Source organism: Medicago truncatula, chromosome 4, assembly GCF_003473485.1.
Source record: "Medicago truncatula cultivar Jemalong A17 chromosome 4, MtrunA17r5.0-ANR, whole genome shotgun sequence".
NCBI classification, from domain to species: Eukaryota; Viridiplantae; Streptophyta; class Magnoliopsida; order Fabales; family Fabaceae; genus Medicago; species Medicago truncatula.
Window position 1 is genome coordinate 41,337,125 of NC_053045.1, and position 21,149 is coordinate 41,358,273.

The window sequence follows — 21,149 nt, forward strand, 5'->3', positions numbered from 1 at the left end:
GTTTGAGCGCTTTTTACTTGTTGTCTCGTATCACTGATCTTTAAGTCTTCACTCCTTTATATAGAGGTGTGAAAGAGTCGTTGAGATCTTTAAGCACATCAATAGAGTCGTTGTGAAACTTTGATCAATCACCAATGATCTTTTGCCTGATTTGGATGTTGTCCTATGAAGAATCACGTTCAAATCCATTCCTATCTTGAAGGAACATTTCTGCAGGTAGAACTGTTTTTCTTGTCTTGTAGCGTAGACAAAAACAGAGTAGTGGAGGTAGTGGTTGTACACTTTGTACTTTGTCAACTCTCTTTGAAGGACAAGCATCCAATGCCTTTCAAATGAATCGTTGCCACCTTTCCTTTAGTCTTTCGCTTTCTTAGACGAGGTTGAATCCAATAGACAGCTATTTGAAACTTCAGGTTGCATCTTCTGATGAACTTCAGTTTCTGGTGATATACAGCTTCTGATCAAATGGCTTCTGAAGGACTTGCTATTGAACTTGCTTCTGATAATCTCACTTCTGATGACGTCATCAGATACATTTTGGCTTCAGGAGCACTTTCAACTTCAGAGGCAGATTTCTTTAGATGCTTTAGGTTTCTCTTTTTGTTGATTCCTTTGCTCTCTTTTGTTCTTCCAAGACCTATTAAATTTGATCAACTTTGTCTGTGGTCCTGTACACTTGAACAAATATTAGCAATATTCAATTGACAATTTTTAATACCTTGTTATCATCAAAACTTATTAAGGTTTATGGAAAACATATTTTGTTCCAACAGTACCTACTGATAAACACAATGTCATGGAGAGGGTTCATGAATGACTTTTGACCATTACCTTACAATTCAAAAATGGTAACTTGATTTTATTTCTCCCAAACCAATAAAATAGAGAAGGTGTTAACTTGGTATTTTACAATGGAAACATTTTGTTGGCTCTTATTTTTATAGTTGAAAATTTAATTGAAGGTGATAGTATAACATTGTAGACGATTTTAAGTCTTACCGATCCACAGTACAAACAAACACGATTCTTTTCAATATATTTTGCCTTCACTCACAAACATTTCGAAAAACTTTAAAGAAATCCAAATACACAAATAAATTTTCTTAAGCACGTGTGACACTCAAGCAGACACGTACAAGTTTATAGGGAAACAAAAAGAAAAATCCTCCCAACAAAAATCCAAATGTTGCATGTTATTATCATGCTACCGCAAAGGGTGACAAAGAGAAGATTCTAAAGCTATTGTCAATTCATCTTTTGTTGATCATATTTCTAATATACTCCCTCATTTTTAAATATAAGCAAATTTTACTTTTTACCACATCATTAATTGAATGAACCTAAAAAGTGAAATTTGTTTATATTTAGGAACGGAGGGAGTAGGAGTTAGGAGGCAACATTGTTATTCAAAACGTTCCTCCCCTAGATCAACAAAAAATTTATAAAAACCGTGACGAATCATCTGATTCATGTCATGTGCATCGGGAAGCTAACCATGGTTGTAGATAGTCTTGAGAAGTTTGGTATTAGCATCCATTCAGAACTTACGATTTTTGGAAAGGGAAAATATTGGTAAACACCCCTTCTTTGTACCACTCTTTGTACCACCATATGTGGCAGGGATATTTAAGTAAATTTATCAAACTCTTTTTTTTTTTTTATTCATTCACATTTCATTCTCTTTGTAAAATAATTAAAAAATAAAACTTAGATGAGAGAGGAACCGAACCAGCACCAACTTTTATCTCCAAAATTCATAATTCTCAACAATCAATTTTGCAGTAAATCTTCCAACGCATCAGCGATCCTTCGCCGCCTGTGCTCGTCACCAGCGATGACCAGAGAGAATTGATGGTTGTATAACCATGTAACGATACGAGTTAAAGATGTCAACCGTGATGAGTGATGACTTTGGTTTGAAAGAGAGAGTTGTTTGTTGGCATAAGAAACATGATTATGATTTTAGAAGAACAGAAAGAAGATAAGAACTAGTCAGGTGCAAGAAATAAGGAGATTATGAAATTGACTCCTGAGAATCGCGTCGATGTTGAATGTGTGGGAGGTCGGAATCGCTTCGATGTTGAATGTTGTGGCAGTGATGGAAGGAGGAGATCGACATTTTGTTGAGTTTTGATGGATATGGTTGTGGTGGTCGTCATCTTCGTCGTCGCCGGAATCCACCAGAGTGAGTGAGTGAGTTTTGATGGATGAGGTTGTGGGTTACTGAGTGAGTGACTCGGTTGAGTGACTCAGTTTGTTGTCGGTTCACTCACGTTTTCTCTTTTGTCTCTCAGCCGTTAGATTGAAAATTGGAGAGATGGTAGGACATAAACAAGCAGGAGGGAATGATATTTTATTATTTTAAATTAAATTGTGTCACATAAGAGATGTATAAGAGTGGGATTGCCATATAAGGTGGGCTACCTATCACCACTCTTTTGGAAAATACTTAGATGACATTGTGGTTGGTGATATTGGTCAACCACAATGTAACAAGTGTACAACAAAACAAAACAAAAAAAAAAATTGTAAAAGAGAGAGAGAAGAAAGCCACTTATGACATTATGGTTGACAAATGTCACAAATATCACCAACCACAATGTCATCCAAGTGCTACCCACCCCACGATTTTCCACACAAAATAATCTTAATCATAAAACTGTTATCCAATGAAGTATAGATTCTCTTTATTTAATGGACACTCCGTTTAACAAGTTTGATATTAGCCTCTTTCTCTATTGGATTAGTATTAGCTTTTATTTCAAACTCTGAATTTTAACATTTTGATTTGTGTACTTAGTCTTATAATTTTGTGCTTCTATTGTCTAGCCTTTTTTTAGAGGAAGTTTTCTATCATGTCATTTTTTACCCCTCACATATATGATATATAGTACAAAATAATTTATTTTTTTTGTAAAAAAATATCTTTTATTACGCTTATATTCTCCACTCTCTTGCCATGTAATAATGAAAAACTTAAATGTAAGCTATATGTGTGTGTATATGTTCCACGTATGCTTTATCATCGGAAATTCGACCATTGCTCGCAAAGGATATCAATATTTTCACATGTCTTGTCTGTTAAGAAAAAATGAATTGATTAAAATAGCTAATACCTTGTACTTTAGATAGGGAAAATGGATTTGTCTGCTATAAATGTTTCACTCTAGAATAGATATTTTATATACCAATAATTGAACTTTGTCTCCCTGTCGGAAATATTAATAGAAAAAAGATCTTGGATAATTAAGAAAGATAGAAGAAAGTTGTTATACCATGGTAAAATATCACTATTTTTAATGCAAATTTTGGATGGACCTTTGGTATAACTCAATATTCAGTTTTGCTCTCTAAGATTTACACAATTGCGTGTCAATTCGTTAGTTAGGGGAAGGAGACGATAGTAATTCGGAATTCGGCTACGACACAAGTAAAGTCTGATAAAATATTGTTTCAATCAGAAATCAAACTCGGATTCTCTTGAAAAATTTGTCTTTTGATGTAGTTCATTAATCACTTGAGTTCAATCACTTAGTTAAATAGAGGAGATGTGCAACACAACGACTTCTGAGGAGGTCGTACATCCTAGTACTATTCTTGCAAAGCAAGCTTAATTGTGAGTTTTAACGAGATTCAATGCATTAATGCTGCTATGATCATACCTTGTTAACCGGTTGTTCTCTTGTACATTTTTGTGTTTTTACTCCATCATGTCATTTTTATTTTTCTTCCCTTTTAACTTTTATTACATTTACACTTATTAATTGACAGCAAAAAGAAAAAACTAATAGCTTGTTAGATGTTATATAATAAACCGAACTTCATCTCCCTTCCCGCACTTTCCCTTCAAAAGATGGGTAGTGAATATCACACTTCACACATTTTTTTCTTTCCTTTTCTTGCTCGAGGTCATGTGATACCAATGGTTGACATGGCCAAATTATTTGCTGCAAAAGGTGTCAAAGCCACAATTATTACTACACCCCTCAATAAACCTTGTATCTCCAAATCTATAGAAAAATCCAAACTTAGTGGCCACAATATTCATATCCAAACCATAAAGTTTCCTAGCTCAGAGGCTGGTTTACCAGATGGGTGTGAAAATATGGACTCAATCCCTTCACCACAATTCTTTCCTAAGTTTTGTATGGCCACAAAGTTGTTACAAGAGCCACTTGAGCAACTACTACTTGAGCAACATCCAGATTGTGTTGTTTCTGACACGTTTTTCGCATGGACAACTGATTCAGCTGCTAAATTTGGAATTCCTAGACTTGTGTTTCATGGTACTTGTTTCTTCTCCTTGTGTGCTGTAGAGTGTATGAGACTCTGAACCTTTCAAGAATGTTTCTTTTGATTCAGAACCCTTTGTTATTTCTAATCTTCCCGGTGAGATTAAAATGACAAGGCTGCAGATGCCGCCTTTTGAGATATCAAAGGAATTTGAAGGAATGTCTAGGTTACTACAGGAAGCAAAGAAAGCAGAACTGAAGAGTTTTGGAGTGGTTGTAAACAGCTTCTATGAACTTGAAAATGTTTATGCAGAGTATTACAGGAAAGTACTTGGAAGAAAAGCTTGGCATATTGGTCCTTTATCTCTTTGCAATAAGGATATAGAGGAAAAAGCAAATAGAGGAAGAGAAGATTCTATTCATCACCATGAGTGCCTAAAATGGCTTGACATGAAGAAACCTAATTCAGTTGTTTATATATGCTTTGGAAGTATGGCGAATTTCTTAAACTCTCAGCTTAAAGAAATTGCTACGGGACTTGAAGCATCCGGGCAATTTTTTATTTGGGTGGTGAGGAGAAGCAAAGAAGATGGAGAAGATTGGCTACCAGAAGGATTTGAGAAAAGAATGGAAGGAAAGGGACTAATTATAAGAGGTTGGTCGCCGCAAACGTTGATTCTTGAACACGAAGCAATTGGAGCATTTGTGACTCATTGTGGATGGAATTCAGTTTTAGAAGGTGTGGTTGCTGGGGTACCTATCGTTACTTGGCCTGTTGCTGCTGAACAATTTTACAATGAGAAGTTGGTGAATGAGGTACTTAAAATTGGTGTACCTGTTGGAGTTAAAAAATGGGTTGGATTGGAGGGAGATAAGTGTTCAATGGGATGCACTGGAAAAAGCTGTGAAGAGGATTATGGAAGATGAAGAAGTAGAGGAAATGAGGAAAAGAGTGAAATTGTTGTCAAAGTTAGCTAAGAGGTCTGTGGAAGAAGAAGGATCATCTTACTCAGATTTGAGTGCTTTAATAGAGGAGTTGGGTTTGCTTAGGCATTGAAATACCACACAACAATGTTATTTCTATGCATATATATATTGTGTGTATCTTCTGTTATGAAGTTGATTTGTTATCTCAATAATTTCAGTGATTTGAGCTAAAAACAAATAGTTAATTCAAGTATATCACAACTGTGCAAACCATCATCATTTGCCTCAAGTAGTGATGGAAGCATTAATGTTGGTCCACCATTATTGTTACTCTCTCTTTATTTTTCAGGAACTTGGATAAATTCTCACCTAGCCCTTATCATTAACTTACAACATTGAAATTCTTAATTGTGTAGGGTAAATTGCTATTGACACATTTCATAAGGTTTAGGCACACAAGTAAAATACATTTTTGCCTTCTCGGTAGTTAATTGTCGAGGATTTTAAAAACCGACTGCAGTTAACTGCCGAGGAAAACCTCGGAAGTTAACTGCCGAAATTTTGTTATAAGAAGAGAATAGACATAGGAGTTTCCAAAACTCCATTGTTATGTTTTTTGATCTCCTAGGTGCGATTTTGAGCAATTTCAAGTCATTCCAAGCCAATTTCAATCACAAAAACAAGTAAGTTTTTTGAATCTTATTGCATTGTTGTTTTGTGGTCGAATTGTTTGTTTTTTTTTGTTAAATTTCGATTATATAGGTTTTATTGATTTTATGATATGTTAGGATAGTTTAGGTTAGAATTGTTAGAGAAGTTTTATTGAATTGTTAGGTTTAGGTTTTGATGAATTGTTGTAGAATTGTTAGAATTGTTTAGATTTAGGTGTAGGTTTTGATGATAGTTTTAATTCAAATTATTTTGTTGTTGTGACCAAACAAGTGTTGTTCTAAATAGAGATGAATTAACTCAAAAAGTTAGTAAGATCAATTTATTGATAAGATCACTTGGAACCATCTCTATTTAGAACAATATTTGGAACCATCTCTAATTCGACGGAAAGGAAAATAAAATAAAAAATTGAAAGTAGCCTAGCCGAAAACAAACTTCTACGGTAAATTGCTCACCAAAATGCTCTCAACACGAAGTCATAATCTTCCTATGTGTTCTTGGTAAATTGAAAATGTAACTAATTCATCTTCTAACTGATTAGTATATCCCAATACCCTTTGCAAATTAGAGCGTGTAATATCAAATGTTTATTCATTTATTGATTTATTTTCCTTTCCTTAATGATTCATTTTTTCATTCTTCAATGATTTTCACTCTAGGATTCAATTGAGAAAAGCACGAATCCCTTCCTTAATGATTCATAATAACCTAAGGTGTTTACAATGTATTTTTCAACCCAAATTGCTCACCAAAATGCTCTCAACACGAACTCATAATCTCCTTTATGTGTTCTCTCATTTTTGGCTCTCTACATAACTGATTTTGCGACTATATTTTTATAGAAAAATATGCATGATTCGAATCAACATATCACACCTACAATTGTGATTTGAATCACAACATCTAGAAACTAACATAAGCCATTTTTAGTAGAATGATTGTACATTTGCACATATCAGCTCTGCATAGCATATTAGCAGTAATAATTGTTACACTAGTGCAAAAATACAACAGACCAAAAACCAACATACAATTGTACCAAATAATGATCAACTAATATATAACATGAAACTTCAGCAGCATGCACAAGAGAGCATTGGATCACCATAAAAGCCACCATATCGCTCCTACTTCTCCCACAATAGACCAAAAGACCTTCCAACATCAAAGAAGCAAGTAGTACCTGTTGGATATTCCGCCTTTATTGCGGTCCATCCCTAGTCACCTAATTGCGACATTTGAGTTGCTTTGTGTTGGCTTTCAGGGAGTGAATTTAGTCCCACATCGGAGAGATAGAACTCTTGATAAGACTTTATAAAAGTGGAGACATTACAACCCAGTTTTGTAAGGATAAGTTAGGACCAAATTTTCAACATTACCAAAATCATAGAGTATAAGCAATACAACCGAAGCAACCTTGTGAGTTATTAAGCCAGGCGGAAAACCTGTTTTACAGAATAATTTGCCAAAGTTCCTTCAAAAATAATTTTGTTCCGCCGCAGCCAAATACACCATATTGCAGCTAACCATATGATATACCTTTTTTCAATGGTCCAAATTGCACAAAATGCCCACAGATGTTCCTATTAAGCGGTCCGTGCGTTGCCAACCAGTCCAAAATACCACACCAGATCGAGTACATACAAGAAAGGGCACTCGAAAAAAAGATGTTGGCAAATTTCTTCATGTCTGAAGCAGAAAACACAGAGCATGTCACACACTTGATCCAGCAGACCTCTTCGAATCAGTGTGTCTTTAGTAGCTAATCTGTCATGCAATAACCTCCACGTGAATGCTCTAATCGAAGGTGCAACACTACGCCAACGTTCTTGATAACGACACCAAAATTGTTATCGCTGCCTGATTGATGCAAATCCTGCTGCATTAACATATAACCATATTTGACTGAATATGCATGCTTTTGATTTGAATCTCCATGTTGCTTTCCCCTTGTGGAGGAGCGATTCCTGCAATTAGATTAAGCAGATATGCAAAAATAAAACCCTCGCATACAAATAGAGGTCTGCGCCACTCCAATTTCCACTGCCACATTCAGTTACTGAAGCATGCTTATTGGCAGCAACAGAATAAAGTATGTGGAAGACATGCATAAGAGGTTCTGTGCACAACCATTTTTCTCTCCATAACTTGATATTGTCGCCACCTCCCGACCTTAATTTTACACCGCCCACAAACCGGTTTGAGTTATTATTGGCTAATGATCCCATAGATATTATATCTCTCCACCATAAAGGATACTTGTTGTCAATACTTTCACCATCACCTATAATGACAACCTCGCTAAGACTTCCATATCTGCAATGCAAAAAAGGATGCCATATGATATTTGTGTCAAGAAGAAACCTCCATCTCCACTAAGAATTAGAGAGATAGGGTGGTATTCCGATAAGGACTGTGGATTATTCTTCTTAGGGATTAATGCAATAAAGGATGATGTTAGAGCCTTTGGTAGTTTTGCGTTGAAGTAAAATTCATGCATAAATAATTGTAGAATTTCTTCTTTCAACAAGTCCCAACTCGCCTTTAGAAAGCAAACCTTGTAATCATCCCCGGTCCCAGACTTTTATTCTTGCCACACATTCATATAGCTTCTTTGATCTCTTCCATTGAAAATGAGGCTATTAATCTGCATTTGATAATTGTTTAGTAAAGTCCAAGCCATCATTTACCGGTCTGTTAAAAGCTTCTTCTTGAACTAGTTCTCAAAGTAAGATAAAACTTCCTGTTTCGCATTCTGAACACCTTCTACCAACTACCAAGCCAATTTGTTTTCAAACAATTATGAAAGAACCTTATATTTCAAGTCACCTTCAACAATCAACTTGATTCTGGATTTTTTTTTTAGCAAATGTGCTCTCTTTAATTCTCAAGTTTCGCCAAAACCCTCCATTTCTCAATTGCTCCTTCAGACAAAAGGAACCTATTGATTCTGCTCATTGCCGACCCTGATGCATAAAACCATGTGAACATTTTGGCGAAAACTGGAAGATCTACACTTTTTGTATGTACTATCATATATTTGAAGAGACGGAAAAGAACGTGCAATTTTTAGTACTATCATATAATTGAAGAGATGAAAAATAAAATCTTAAATAATATAATTGACATGATAAGGAATAAGAACATCAAAATAATGAATATGCACAACAATAATATAGTTCTCTTACTCAAATAAAAATTAGAATGAAAAAATTCATAACTTCAAAATAAAATGTTAATATGAACCGAATCCAAACTCAATCGGTCAATGTTCTTCAGTAATAACTAATAATGTAAAATTTTCAAGAGAAAGAAGATTCTAATTCTAAGTTAACAAAAAAAAAAAGATGTTATGCTCTAATAAATAGTACAAGGAACTCTGCCAATTCTTTCGGTGGAATTACTTACAATCATCATGTCCTTCAAAGTTATAACGAGGTAGTATTAGTGAACATTCCCATGAATGATGAAACATCAAATTCCAATCCAAAAGCAGAAAAGGTAAGGTAAGGCTTCATTTGCGATTCCGGGCTTCATCCTTTTCCTTCTCTCTTTTCTTGTAAAGCCTGTCAAGAACTTGCTTCGCTTCACACCGTGGGAAATTAGACAAATCATAGTAATTTGGTGCTATATCAACTAACCAGTCACCACGTATATCTGTCACAGTACGTATGAAATTGTCACTCGTAAAAACATATTCATTATAGATAACCCACTCGGGCTTGGGGTCCAGGCAATTTGATGGATGCAATTGTACCATCTGGTTATCTTTCACTGTCAAGTAGTGTCCTGTCCGCTCAAGATGAGCCACCTGCATGAAGTATCCTGCTAGCATTGCCTTTTTAATGTTGACATAGTAGTCGCGACTATTGAAGTAAGTGCTGCATAACTTCAGGTTAAACCGAGCCATGATTCGCACTAGCTGTTGTCGAACATTATCAGCTGATTTCAGCGCCCTGTGATTAACAAAGTTTTCATAGCACCAAGATGGATCCTCATTGTTTTGCTTGTAGGCATGGTATACGTTCAATAGTGTGAGATGATCTCCATCAATGTGTGCAAACCTAGCTTTTGCTTCATCTGCAGCTTCTTGTGCATCCCTAGGCCGAATAAAGCAATTGGGTACCGCTACCATCGCAGAAATTGAAAGAATCTCGTTTGAACAGTTGAACTCTGGACTAACAATAAGCATCTTTGACATCTGAGGGTCCAATGGAAACTCACTCATAATCTCACCCAGCTTTGTTAAGTTACCTTCATCATCAATTGCACCTAAGTAATTCAACACTTCCAAAGCACGCATTAAGGTTTCAGGAGCAGGAGGGTCCATGAAGTCAAAATGAACTAAATCATCTATACCCAATTTCTTCAATGTAAGAACCGTGTTTGCAAGATTAGATCTCAAAATTTCAGGATAGGTCTGCGGCTGAAGATCATTACTGAAACTTATTTCGGTATAGAGTCTATAGCATTTCCCCGGTTGAGTTCTTCCGGCACGACCTGATCTCTGGTGTGCACTAGCCTTTGATATTGGAGACACCAACAAAGACTCAACACGAGTTCGGGGATTATAAACCTTCTGCTTGGCAAATCCAGGGTCAATAACATATACTATACCATCAATAGTCAAAGAAGTTTCTGCTATGTTTGTTGATACCACAATCTTTCTTCCAGGGAGGCCTCCCTCCTTAACTGGAGGCGGAGCTGGCTCAAAAATCTTCTGCTGCATAGCTGGGGGAAGGGTAGAATACAGTGATAACACTTTCACAGGGCCCACCTTCTCCCCTAAATTTGCAACTTTGTTTGATATTTTTCGGCATGCATCTTCTATCTCTTCCTCTCCGGTAAGAAAAACAAGTATGTCTCCAGCAGGTTCTTTCGTGTGAATCTCTACCACTTTCGTAATAGCAGCTTCCAAGTATTCCCTTTGTGGCTCCTTCTCATAACGAATTTCCACTGGATGTAGCCTTCCAGGAACTTTCATAAGAGGGGCTCCAAAAAAATAGCTCTTAAACTTTTCAGCTTCAAGTGTTGCACTCATAACTACCAACTTCAAATCAGTTCTATTTCTAAGAATTTCCTTAAGAAGACCAAATAACAAATCCGTAGCCAAAGTCCTTTCATGTGCCTCATCAAGTATAATTACTTTGTATCGCTCCAAAAGTGGATCCGTCATCGCTTCTCTCAAAAGCATACCATCTGTTAGATACTTCAAAACTGTCCTTGAACTACTACAATCTTCAAATCTGATACTATAACCAACCTCTTCCCCAATACTTACATCCATCTCTTCAGCCACGCGGCGTGAAACAGACAGTGCAGCAACTCTACGAGGTTGAGTGCATGCAACCATCATCTTCCTATGTTTATCTCGAGTCTCTAAATCAACAGCTTCCAGTACAAACTGAGGAATCTGAGTGGTTATCCTTCAAAACCTGCAAAAAATCTTGTTTCTGGTGCCAAACTGGAAGGGTTTTCCTCTTCTCCAATATTTCATAGTACCTTTGTGAGTAAGGTTTTCTGTTCCAACGGTTAATGAAGTTGTTGACGGTTAAACCACCGTTTGTTTTCACCATCTTGGCAGTAGAGTCGTCATCGACGACGTCAACGAGACTCACCTTTCTCTTCCTCTCTGTACCCATCAAAACCCTAATACTCTTGAATTCTTTGGCACCGTCTCAAAGAGATACTACGAATGTACCTTTCTCAAATTCCACAATAATATATAGGGAACTATGAATGAAACCGAAACCCTAGAAAATATAACCCGATCGGTCCTTACTATTTTGCACTTTCCTTATACACTTGTTGAATAAATTTATAGGGATAGATAACATAAATTTTTTGTAACAAACTATTTTATTTATACGAACAATATAACAAAATATAATATCATTACAAAAATATAACAAATATAATATAAATTCTTATCTTTTTGAATTAATAACACCAACAAAATAATATTTTTATAATCAAATTTGTTTAAGGATATTTAGAAAGAGAAAATGTAAGCCCGGCACAACCTATTTTCTTTATATATAGTATAGATAAATATGAATTAAAGCTAAAAAAAATATTTTCTTTATATGAATTAAAGCTAAAAAAATAATAAAAATCAATAAATAATATGTTAATGTTATATATCATCTAATATTTATGTCTGCAGTTTGGTTTGTTTTAGGTTTTAATAAATTAGTCCAATTTGATTATAGGGATTTTCACAAAAATACATTCAAACACATCAAATAAAATGCAGATTTGTTCGCGCAAACTGCATGCGGTTTGCAATTTTTTTTATCGATTTATAGTTTTATTTTGTAATAATTTAGATGTAAACATGTCTACCATCAATCATTAACCAATAAAAAAAATATTCCAATTCTTTGTTTAATAATTGATAATAAAGATTGAGATATCCTTGGACTAAAAAAAAATTAAAGATATTATCTTTATTGACTAGGACAAACATATAAGTCAATTATAAGACGATTTTTTTTTTTTTTTTGACAAATTATAAGACGATTTATTGCTTCATATTTCTTATAGTGATTATTCATCACCTTATTACTAGACAAGACAATGCATATTATTATTCTTTTGAGATGTGTTGGTGGTGGCAAAGTGAACCCAGCTCCTCAATCAAGGCATTCAATTGTGAGTAAGATGATCCACCTTCCTCCACAGCCTTCTTTGCCATTTTTGCAAGCACTTTTGCTTTGTTCCTCATTTCCTTTGCTTCTTCTCCTTCCATAACCTTCTTCACAGCCTTCTCCACTGCATCCCAATGAACTTTATCACTCACCTTTCCATCCCATGTTTTAGCTCCAACAGGTACACCAATTTTAAGTACATCAGTTACCAACTTCTCATTATAAAATTGCTCAGGAGCTATAGGCCAAGTAATCATAGGTACTCCAGCAGCTACACTTTCCAAAGTTAAGTTCCATCCACAATGAGTCACAATTGCTCCAATAGCTTTATGTTGAAGAATCAAAAGTTGAGGAGACCAACCTCTTATAATTAGTCCCTTTCCTTTCATTCTTTTCTCAAATTCTAGAAGACCTTTAATTTCTCTATCTTCTGCATTTTTCTTCACCACCCAAACAAAATCTTTCCCCGATGCTTCGAGTCCCATAGCAATTTCTTTAAGCTGAGAGTTAAGGAAGTGATTTTTACTTCCAAAGCACACATAAACAATTGAGTTGATATCTTTTGTGTCAAGCCACTTTAGACACTCATGTTTATTGATAGAGGGTTCTTTTCTGCAGTATGATGTATCCATATCTCTGTTGTAAACTGAGAATGGACCTATATGCCATTCTTTTTTTCCAAGAACCTCTCTATAATAATCAGCATAAACACCATCAAGCTCATAGAAGCTATTGACAATAACGCCATAACTCCTCGCCTCTGATTCCCTCATTTCTGCATATAATTTTGCAATGTTTTGGGTTATTGCGTCATTTTTTGTGAATATATTTGGCAGCTGCAACCTTGTCATTTTGATATTCCCAGGAAGATTAGGAATAAAGAATTCTTCTGTTTCAGAAGAAACATTTTTAAAAGGCTCATATTGTTCCAGGCATTGTGAAACACACAATGAAAAGAAACCAGTGGCATGGAATACAATCCTAGGAATACCAAATTTTGTAGCAGAATCAGTTGCCCATGGAAAGAACATATCAGCAACAATGCAATGTGGTTTTTGTTGAAGCAATAGTTCTTCAAAGGGTTGTTGAAGCAATTTAGTAGCAGTAAAGAATGTAGGAAGCAGGGAAATTGTAGGGATTGCATCAACATTTTCACACCCTTCAGGTAAACCACCCTCTACACAAGGGAACTTGATGGTTTGGATATCGATGTTATTAAAATGGATTTTGAATTGTTCTATGGATCTTGAAAAGAAAGGTTTGTTGAGGGGTGTGGTAACTATGGTAGCCTTAACACCTTTTGAAGCAAATATTTTGGCCATATCAATGGTGGGTATCATATAGTTATGACTCATGAATGGAAAAAAAATTATGTGTAATGGATTGCATTGTGGACTATCCATATTTCTCACTTGTGATTTTGAACAAAATGAGGTAGAAGGAGAGGATTTTGAAATGTCTATGAGCCTATCTGTGAATGATAAGTGGTGAGTAAAAATAGTATTTATAACTAGTATTAGCTTTTTTTTTTACTACTATTATCTTTTTGGTCAAATATGAATTCAAGTATTTAACTTTTTTATTGGGAACTTTTTTCATATTGGAGTAATAACTATCTTTATCTTTATACTTCCTCTAGAATGAAATATAAACAAAAAATATTTCAAAAGTTAAATATATTTGGTCTAAATTTTGTAACAAAAATATTGCTTATTACATTCTCGTTTTTCTTAAATATAAACATTCATTTGACAAAAAAGTTATCCTTAATTGTAAGTTTTGTTTCAGATTACTAGTTATATTTTTTTTTTCAAATACACCCTTGATTAATAACACTTGGTATAAGAAAAATCAAAATTCATGGTAAACATATACAAATTATTTTAGATACATTTATATATAAAATAAACACAATAACTACACTACCAACTTTTTTTAATAAGAGTAAAAAATGAATCATGTTCTTGTATTTAGGGGCATAGGATGAGTGCATATAGATTATAAAAAAATAATAATAATAATAATAATAATGAACATTTTCGTCGGTCAAGGACATGTTGAAAAAGGCTTATAGTATAATTTTAATGACATAATAAATATGGTCAACCTCGCTTTCTTGAAAGTAGCGTCCACATTTTCGGAACCAGGGGCGGATCTTTTTGGTGGCGCCCGCAGATGTCATGGCACCCCCATTTAAAAAGAAAAACAAATTAATTTTATATAAGAAATTACCAAAATATCCCCAAATTTTAATACTCACACTCTCTAGCACTCCCTCCTCTCCATGTGTGCGTGTATGTCTCTTAGTCACTCAATCTTTCCCTGATTCTTCACTGATTCATCGATCATCACACTCTATTAGTCTCCAGCAATCTCTCTCAGTCTCTAGTGTCTCTCAATCTCCCTAAAGCATCTCCTTTGTCACTCTCTGATAACATTATATTTTATAGTATTTTCCATTACAAAATTGTTTAATAAAGTTTTATTTTTATATAAGTTTTATTTTTTATTTTACTACACTTTTCTTTGTTATTGAATAAATAGGTCAGATGAAAGGTGTATGAAGTAATGGTGCAAAATGGACTAGAATCTTCCATAGGATCAGAACTTGTTGACCTAGCCATGACTTAGGGCATTCAAATGGAACTCAAGACCAATTTCATTGATCAAGAAGTAAATTTCATTGAAAGATCTTAGACACCATTATTTACTAAAATCTTAGGCTATTTTCCGATAAGTGAAAGCAAAGGGAGGTTGCCAGAAATATAAGATTAGACATAAGGTTTGAAGCATGAGAATAGACTGAGACTTTTTGGGATGTAAAAATGGGTATTCAAGCTTAATGGGTCGAGCTAACATGGACCTCCATTAGAATAGGACTTCTTGTTAGTGAATGATGAATTGTTTTTATGGTGGCGTCTAAGATAAGGATACAAGATTATCAGATACACATGGACCCATGATATACCAAAGTCTTTCAACAACTAATATTGTTTTTAGTATGGAAAGATGAATTGTTAGTACATATATTGGTCTATGCAATTAAATAGAAAAACAAGAACATAGAGATAATATTGTTGAGATTAAGTTTCGCTAAATTATTGTCTAATGTCCTTCCTTGATTGATTATATACTCATATTTCAATTATAACCTCACATGTCGCTCATTGAACGTTTCCATGGTTATACAAAGATATATTATTGTTGGGATTAAGTTTCGTTAACTTATCGTCTAATGTCCTTCATATTCAATGATTGAGTCTTGTTTCTTAGCTAGTGATTTGTTATTGCTCCATGTCTCGTGTTTTTGTATTTTGTTGGTGATTGGTTTAATTTCAGCTTATATTTCATCTTGGCTTGTTCAAAAAATAAATATATTAAGTGTTTAATTATAATATTACAATAATCATTAGAAGGACGTTTTAGTAATTATTACTTCCTCCGTCCCACAATAGGTGACCCATTTAAAAATGTGCAATTTTGACCTAACTTACTTTGACCATATTTTTCTACTAATATACGAAGATAAATAATCTCATATAAGATGTCGTTAGATTCGTCTCGATAAGTATTTTCAAAATAGTGTCATGTATTATGGGACGAAAGGAGTAGCTAACTTAAGGACATATTAGTCATTTAACCACTTGACTTGAAGTATATAAATGAGATAAATGAGAGGAGTCAAAGAGTCGACACGAAAAACAACATCAACAAAAGGTGAAAACTCTCCCTCCTTCTCCTCTTCATGGCTTAACCATAGAAGGAGGGGGAACGAATTTGTTCATCACAAATCATTTCATCTACCCATTGTTGTCGGCGAGTTTTAGCATGGGGCAATTGTCAAATTGCCCCATCTTAGATCAATTTTGTTTTATTTGCTATTAGTTGTACATCCTGCATTTTTATATTCCAATTTATAGCCATATTCATTTATAATATATCAATTTTAATTTTAATTTAATGGGGACTAAAATATTTTAAAGAGACAAAAATATGTCATTTTTTATAAGAACTAAAAACAAATTTAGTTATATTTATAAGCACCAAAAATATATTTAACCCTAATTAATATTAAAAAAAGTTTTGTGGATGGGATTAATATTACAAAGTTAGATACAAACTAAATTTATTTCTTTATAAATAATGTAGTAAATATATATTTACGCCATATATTTTTTAGCCCAGATTTAAACATGTCTATGTTTTCAAATTAAAAAAATTATTGAGAATGAGTTGGACTTATTAGATTTTTAAACGGGAGATTAAAAAATAATGTATTTACAAGTAAATTAATTTGAGTCAAATTATAATTGAGTAGAGCTATAAATTAGAATATAAAATGCAGGGTGTACATGTAACAACAAATAAAACAAAATTGATCTAAGATGGGGCAATTTCACAATTGCCCCATGCTAAAACTCGCCATTTCAAACAAGCCAAATTCCATTGCAAGAAATTCATCTTTCTTCCTTCATCTTCAATTTTGTTGGGCAAGAAGGAAAAAAGAGGGTTTCCTTGCATTTCTTTCCAATCACTTGTTCCTCCTCAAATTACAAGCAATGTCCACATTAATTGGTGGGACTATGTGAAGCTGTTTTGAATTTTCATTTAATAAGAATTAATTGAACATACAATTTATGTTTTTTTTATGATTTAATTTAGGAGAATGCTAACAATTGCCTTTGGGACATTGGTTAAAGTATTAAAATGAGTAAGTTTACATCAAAAAGTGGTATAATTATTGCTAAGAAATAAGTAAAGACTTGTATTTCCAAGATAAAGTTTCCATTATTGGAATCATTAACCATTGCCCTTAGGGCCCTGATTAGCAACCCCTTTAATTTAATCAAAATTCAGGTGGCATAATGATAAGTGACATATCATACAAAAAATGTCACATTGGTGCAAAATTAAATGAAGAGCTGCCAAATGAGACATGGGGTATACTTAAGGTCAAAATCGCTCAACAAAATTGTACAATTTAAAAACCACATGGGCTAATAGTGAATTTAAGCCTACAATTTATAGAGAAAATGCTAAATGCCATAATTGTAACGAATACATCGTGACTAATTGTGAATTGTGATTGGTTATCTAACACCACTATCTAAGGTGTTTTCTGTCAAATCTGGAACTTAAGCAATTTTGCTATATCCTTTAAACTTTTATGCCAAATCATGAGAGTAATTGTGCTTTTGGTGAATTTTTTTCATTGATCTCTTTGATCATATAAACGGCAGAATTCTACTTCAAAAGATTTTTTTGAGAAACTAAACCAATCCACTTAAATTGGTACAAAAGAGAATTGAACATGACACCTTAAGAAGAAGCATACTACAAACTCCAAACCAACACTATTAGGTCAGCCCAAACAAGAATTCTACTTCAAAAGTTTTAATGTTACATTTTCAGGACTCGAATTTGCACAATAAAAAATGTTTATGATATCATACCAACAAACTCACATTATTTCAAGTTTACGTCTCTCTTGACATATGTGAAGCACAAAATAAAATTATCTTAGAAAACCTCAAGTTTAAAACTAAGTTAAAGAAAAAGTTAATGCAGTAGTTTAAACACTAATTAAACTGAGTCTTACTCGATTATCCTAGAATCATTTGGTTGAAAATTTGTCCATCAACTTCAATGACCTAGGTATGATTCTCTAACACACCGATTAAACTGAGTGTTCGTAACATTTATTGATACTAAGATAAGATATGTGTCATCGACTTTAAACACACAACATGTGAACAAACATATTGCCACTAATTGCATACACATTAGTATGCACGTGACTTCAAATCCTCAATTAAATTGCTAAAATCATTGTAAGAAGATCCACCAACCTCCACAGCTCTTCTAGCCATTTTCCCAAACTCCTTTGCTCTGCTTCTCATTTCCTCTGCTTCATCCCCAACCATGATCCTTCTCACTGCCTTCTCTATAACATCTTTCTTCACAGGCTCACCACCTCCCATTCCAATCCAAGTTTGCACCCCAACACCAACACCAATCTTAACTATATCACTCAAAAACTTTGCATTGTAAAATTGTTCACCATACATTGGCCATGTCACCATTGGTAACCCTGCACTCACTCCTTCCAATGTTGAATTCCATCCACAATGTGTCACAAACCCTCCAACTGATTCATGATCCAATATCATCACTTGTGGTGCCCAACCTCTTATGATCAATCCTTTACCACTACCTTCAATTCTTTCCTCAAAACCTTCTGGTAGCCATTCCAAATTTTCACCTTCACTTTTAGCACTTTTCCTCACAACCCAAATGAATGGAACTTCAGAAGCTTCAAGTCCCATTGCAATTTCCTTAAGCTGAGCGTCGCTGAAAACCGTCATGCTACCAAAACAAACATAAATAACTGAATTTGGTTCTTTTGATTGTAGCCATTTCAAACACTCGTGTTCGTCGATCGATGCTTCTCTTCCTCTACATGCTTTTTCTTCAGTGTCTCTATTGCATAAAGAAACTGGACCTAAATGCCAAGCTTTTCTTCCAAGCTCGTTTCGATAATGATCAGCATAAACCGGTTCAAGTTCATAGAAAGTGTTTGCAATCACACCAAAGCTTTTCACTTCTGATTCATTAGACTCTTCCAATAGTTTTGTGAAGACTTTATCATGCTGAGGAAGTTGCGGTAACTGCATCTTCGTCAGTGTGATTTCTCCAGGAAGATTAGGAACAACAAAAGGTTCTGTGTAAGATGAGACTTTATCTTGAGGTTTGTACTGTCTTGTACAAGCCAAAACACATAAAGGGAAGAAACCTAAACCATGAAACACAATCCTAGGAATGTTGAATTTTGCTGCAGAATCAGTTGACCAAGGGAAAAACATGTCAGCAACTAAACAATCTGGTTTTTCTTGTTCCAAAACATGTTCAAGTGGTTCCCTTAGAAGAAGGGTTGATTTCATGAACTTGATGAACTTGTCTGGTGCTAATGCTGATTCAGAATTTTCGCAACCTTCCGGTAAACCGGTTTCTTCTGGTGAAGGGAATTTGATAGTTTTGATGTTGATTTTAGCTTTTCCAATGGTTCTTGAAATGAGAGGTACATTGAGATGAGTTGTGACAATGGTGACTTTGAGTCCTCTTGAAGAGAAGACTCTTGCAAGGTCTACACAAGGTATGATGTGGCCATTGGCTAGAAATGGGAAGAAGATTATGTGAAGTTCTTGATTTTCGTTAGTCATGGTGAATTTGTGAGTTCTGGATTTTTGCAATGAGAGGGAAAAGATGAAGACTATGCTAAAGTTTTGTTGCTTATATAAAGATGAATTAATCATTGAAAAATAAAGTTTTGCAATCGCGTTTTACACGGGCTATTAATATATTATTTGTTCTTATAAAGTTTTTCATTTATATTATTTTTTGAATATTGATTTATATGTATTTATTTATCTAACACTTGGCTATGGTACAACATGCATGGATGAGATCTGTTCACCACGCAGTCCACGAGCTCATTTTAAAAATAGCAGAGTGCTACTGTTATTTTTTTTGTTTTTTGACTAAAGCAGAGTGCTAATGTTTTATTTTTTTGGAAGAAACAGAATGCTAATGTTGTTTATAGTATTTTAACTTTTATGTATTAAAACTTTATTGCAAAACAAAGAAGAAGGAGGAGTTGAGTCTAGCTAAAAGCATACTCTTGTGTAATTTGTCAAATTGTTATGATTCAAATTCATTATTTTTTCAAAAACTTACTTGCTATGTCCCTAAATAAATTCCTAATTAAAATCATTGAGTGTGTTGGAATATGAAAAAGCAAAATTTACTGCGTACACATATAAATGATATTTTATGTACATTTATATATAAAATAGACATTGTTTTTGAACAAGCTAAAATGAAATGTATTAATAACAAAGGTAAATCATCCCGCACAAGGTGTGTAAAACCAATTACAATGTCACTGATGCCATAAAAGTGAAGATCAAAAAACAACAATAATAATTACAAGACATGTTAACTACGTTATCAAGTTTTTTTAAGAGTGAAAAAAATGCTTATATATAAGGATGGTGCAAGCATTGAATAACATGCTTTGGAAAAGAGACATGTGAGTTCAATTGCACTACTTTGAATGTGTTTGTTTAAGTTTACCAAATTTTTTTTTGGTTATGAATAAGGAATAACATTCTTTGGAATATAAAAATGTGAATTTTGTTGCTATTTAAAAAAAAATATGTTTGGTTCTTTCAACAAAAGAAAAATATGTTTTGTTAACATTATAATATTCTCATGAACCTTAAAAAATTACCTCTAACTATAAATTGTTTTACAATATCAATTAAGCATTAATGTTACTTTTCTTATATTATACTTTTAACTCTTACTATCTTCTTTCTATTATTTTTTTTTAATTTATATTTCTCATGACATAAATGAAGGATAGTTTTATAAAATAATTCATAATTTCTATTTTTTACACAGAATTAATTACATTGCTTACTTTGTACCAAAACTAATCAATATGGCTTATAATTTAAGAGGGAGAGAGTATAAGTTAGTTTTGAAAAGTGGATTTTCATTAAATTTACTCCCACAGCACAAGATGTGCATAAATGGAGGGAAATAACATCAGTCCACATGCTTTACACGGTACAAATGTAACCAAACAAAACAACATATACCCAAG

The 21,149-nt window shown here is 33.9% G+C and overlaps 3 protein-coding genes and 1 pseudogene across 3 annotated transcripts; 1 reads left to right on the forward strand and 3 right to left on the reverse strand.

Moving 5' to 3' along the window:
* Positions 1–3,764: 3,764 nt before the first annotated feature.
* On the forward strand, positions 3,765–5,511 carry LOC25494451 (scopoletin glucosyltransferase-like). The gene is given in 3 exon segments (XM_024781838.2): positions 3,765–4,330; positions 4,332–5,117; positions 5,119–5,511. Coding segments are annotated over 3 exon segments (1,488 nt in total). The 5' UTR covers positions 3,765–3,799; the 3' UTR covers positions 5,290–5,511.
* Positions 5,512–9,253: 3,742 nt separating this feature from the next.
* LOC25494452 (probable pre-mRNA-splicing factor ATP-dependent RNA helicase DEAH2) lies at positions 9,254–11,509 on the reverse strand (annotated as a pseudogene).
* Positions 11,510–12,420: 911 nt separating this feature from the next.
* LOC25494453 (scopoletin glucosyltransferase) lies at positions 12,421–13,884 on the reverse strand. The gene has a single exon (XM_013601416.2). It carries the CDS (start codon positions 13,882–13,884, stop codon positions 12,421–12,423), a length of 1,464 nt encoding a protein of 487 aa, XP_013456870.2.
* Positions 13,885–17,905: 4,021 nt separating this feature from the next.
* On the reverse strand, positions 17,906–19,787 carry LOC25494454 (scopoletin glucosyltransferase). Its single transcript, XM_013601417.3, has one exon. It carries the CDS (start codon positions 19,699–19,701, stop codon positions 18,265–18,267), a length of 1,437 nt encoding a protein of 478 aa, XP_013456871.1. The 5' UTR covers positions 19,702–19,787; the 3' UTR covers positions 17,906–18,264.
* Positions 19,788–21,149: the final 1,362 nt, after the last annotated feature.

Excerpts from the sequence above, each read along its gene's own strand:
- LOC25494453 (XM_013601416.2), bottom strand. The coding sequence starts at position 13,884 with ATGGATAGTCCACAATGCAATCCATTACACATAATTTTTTTTCCATTC.
- LOC25494454 (XM_013601417.3), bottom strand. The coding sequence starts at position 19,701 with ATGACTAACGAAAATCAAGAACTTCACATAATCTTCTTCCCATTTCTA.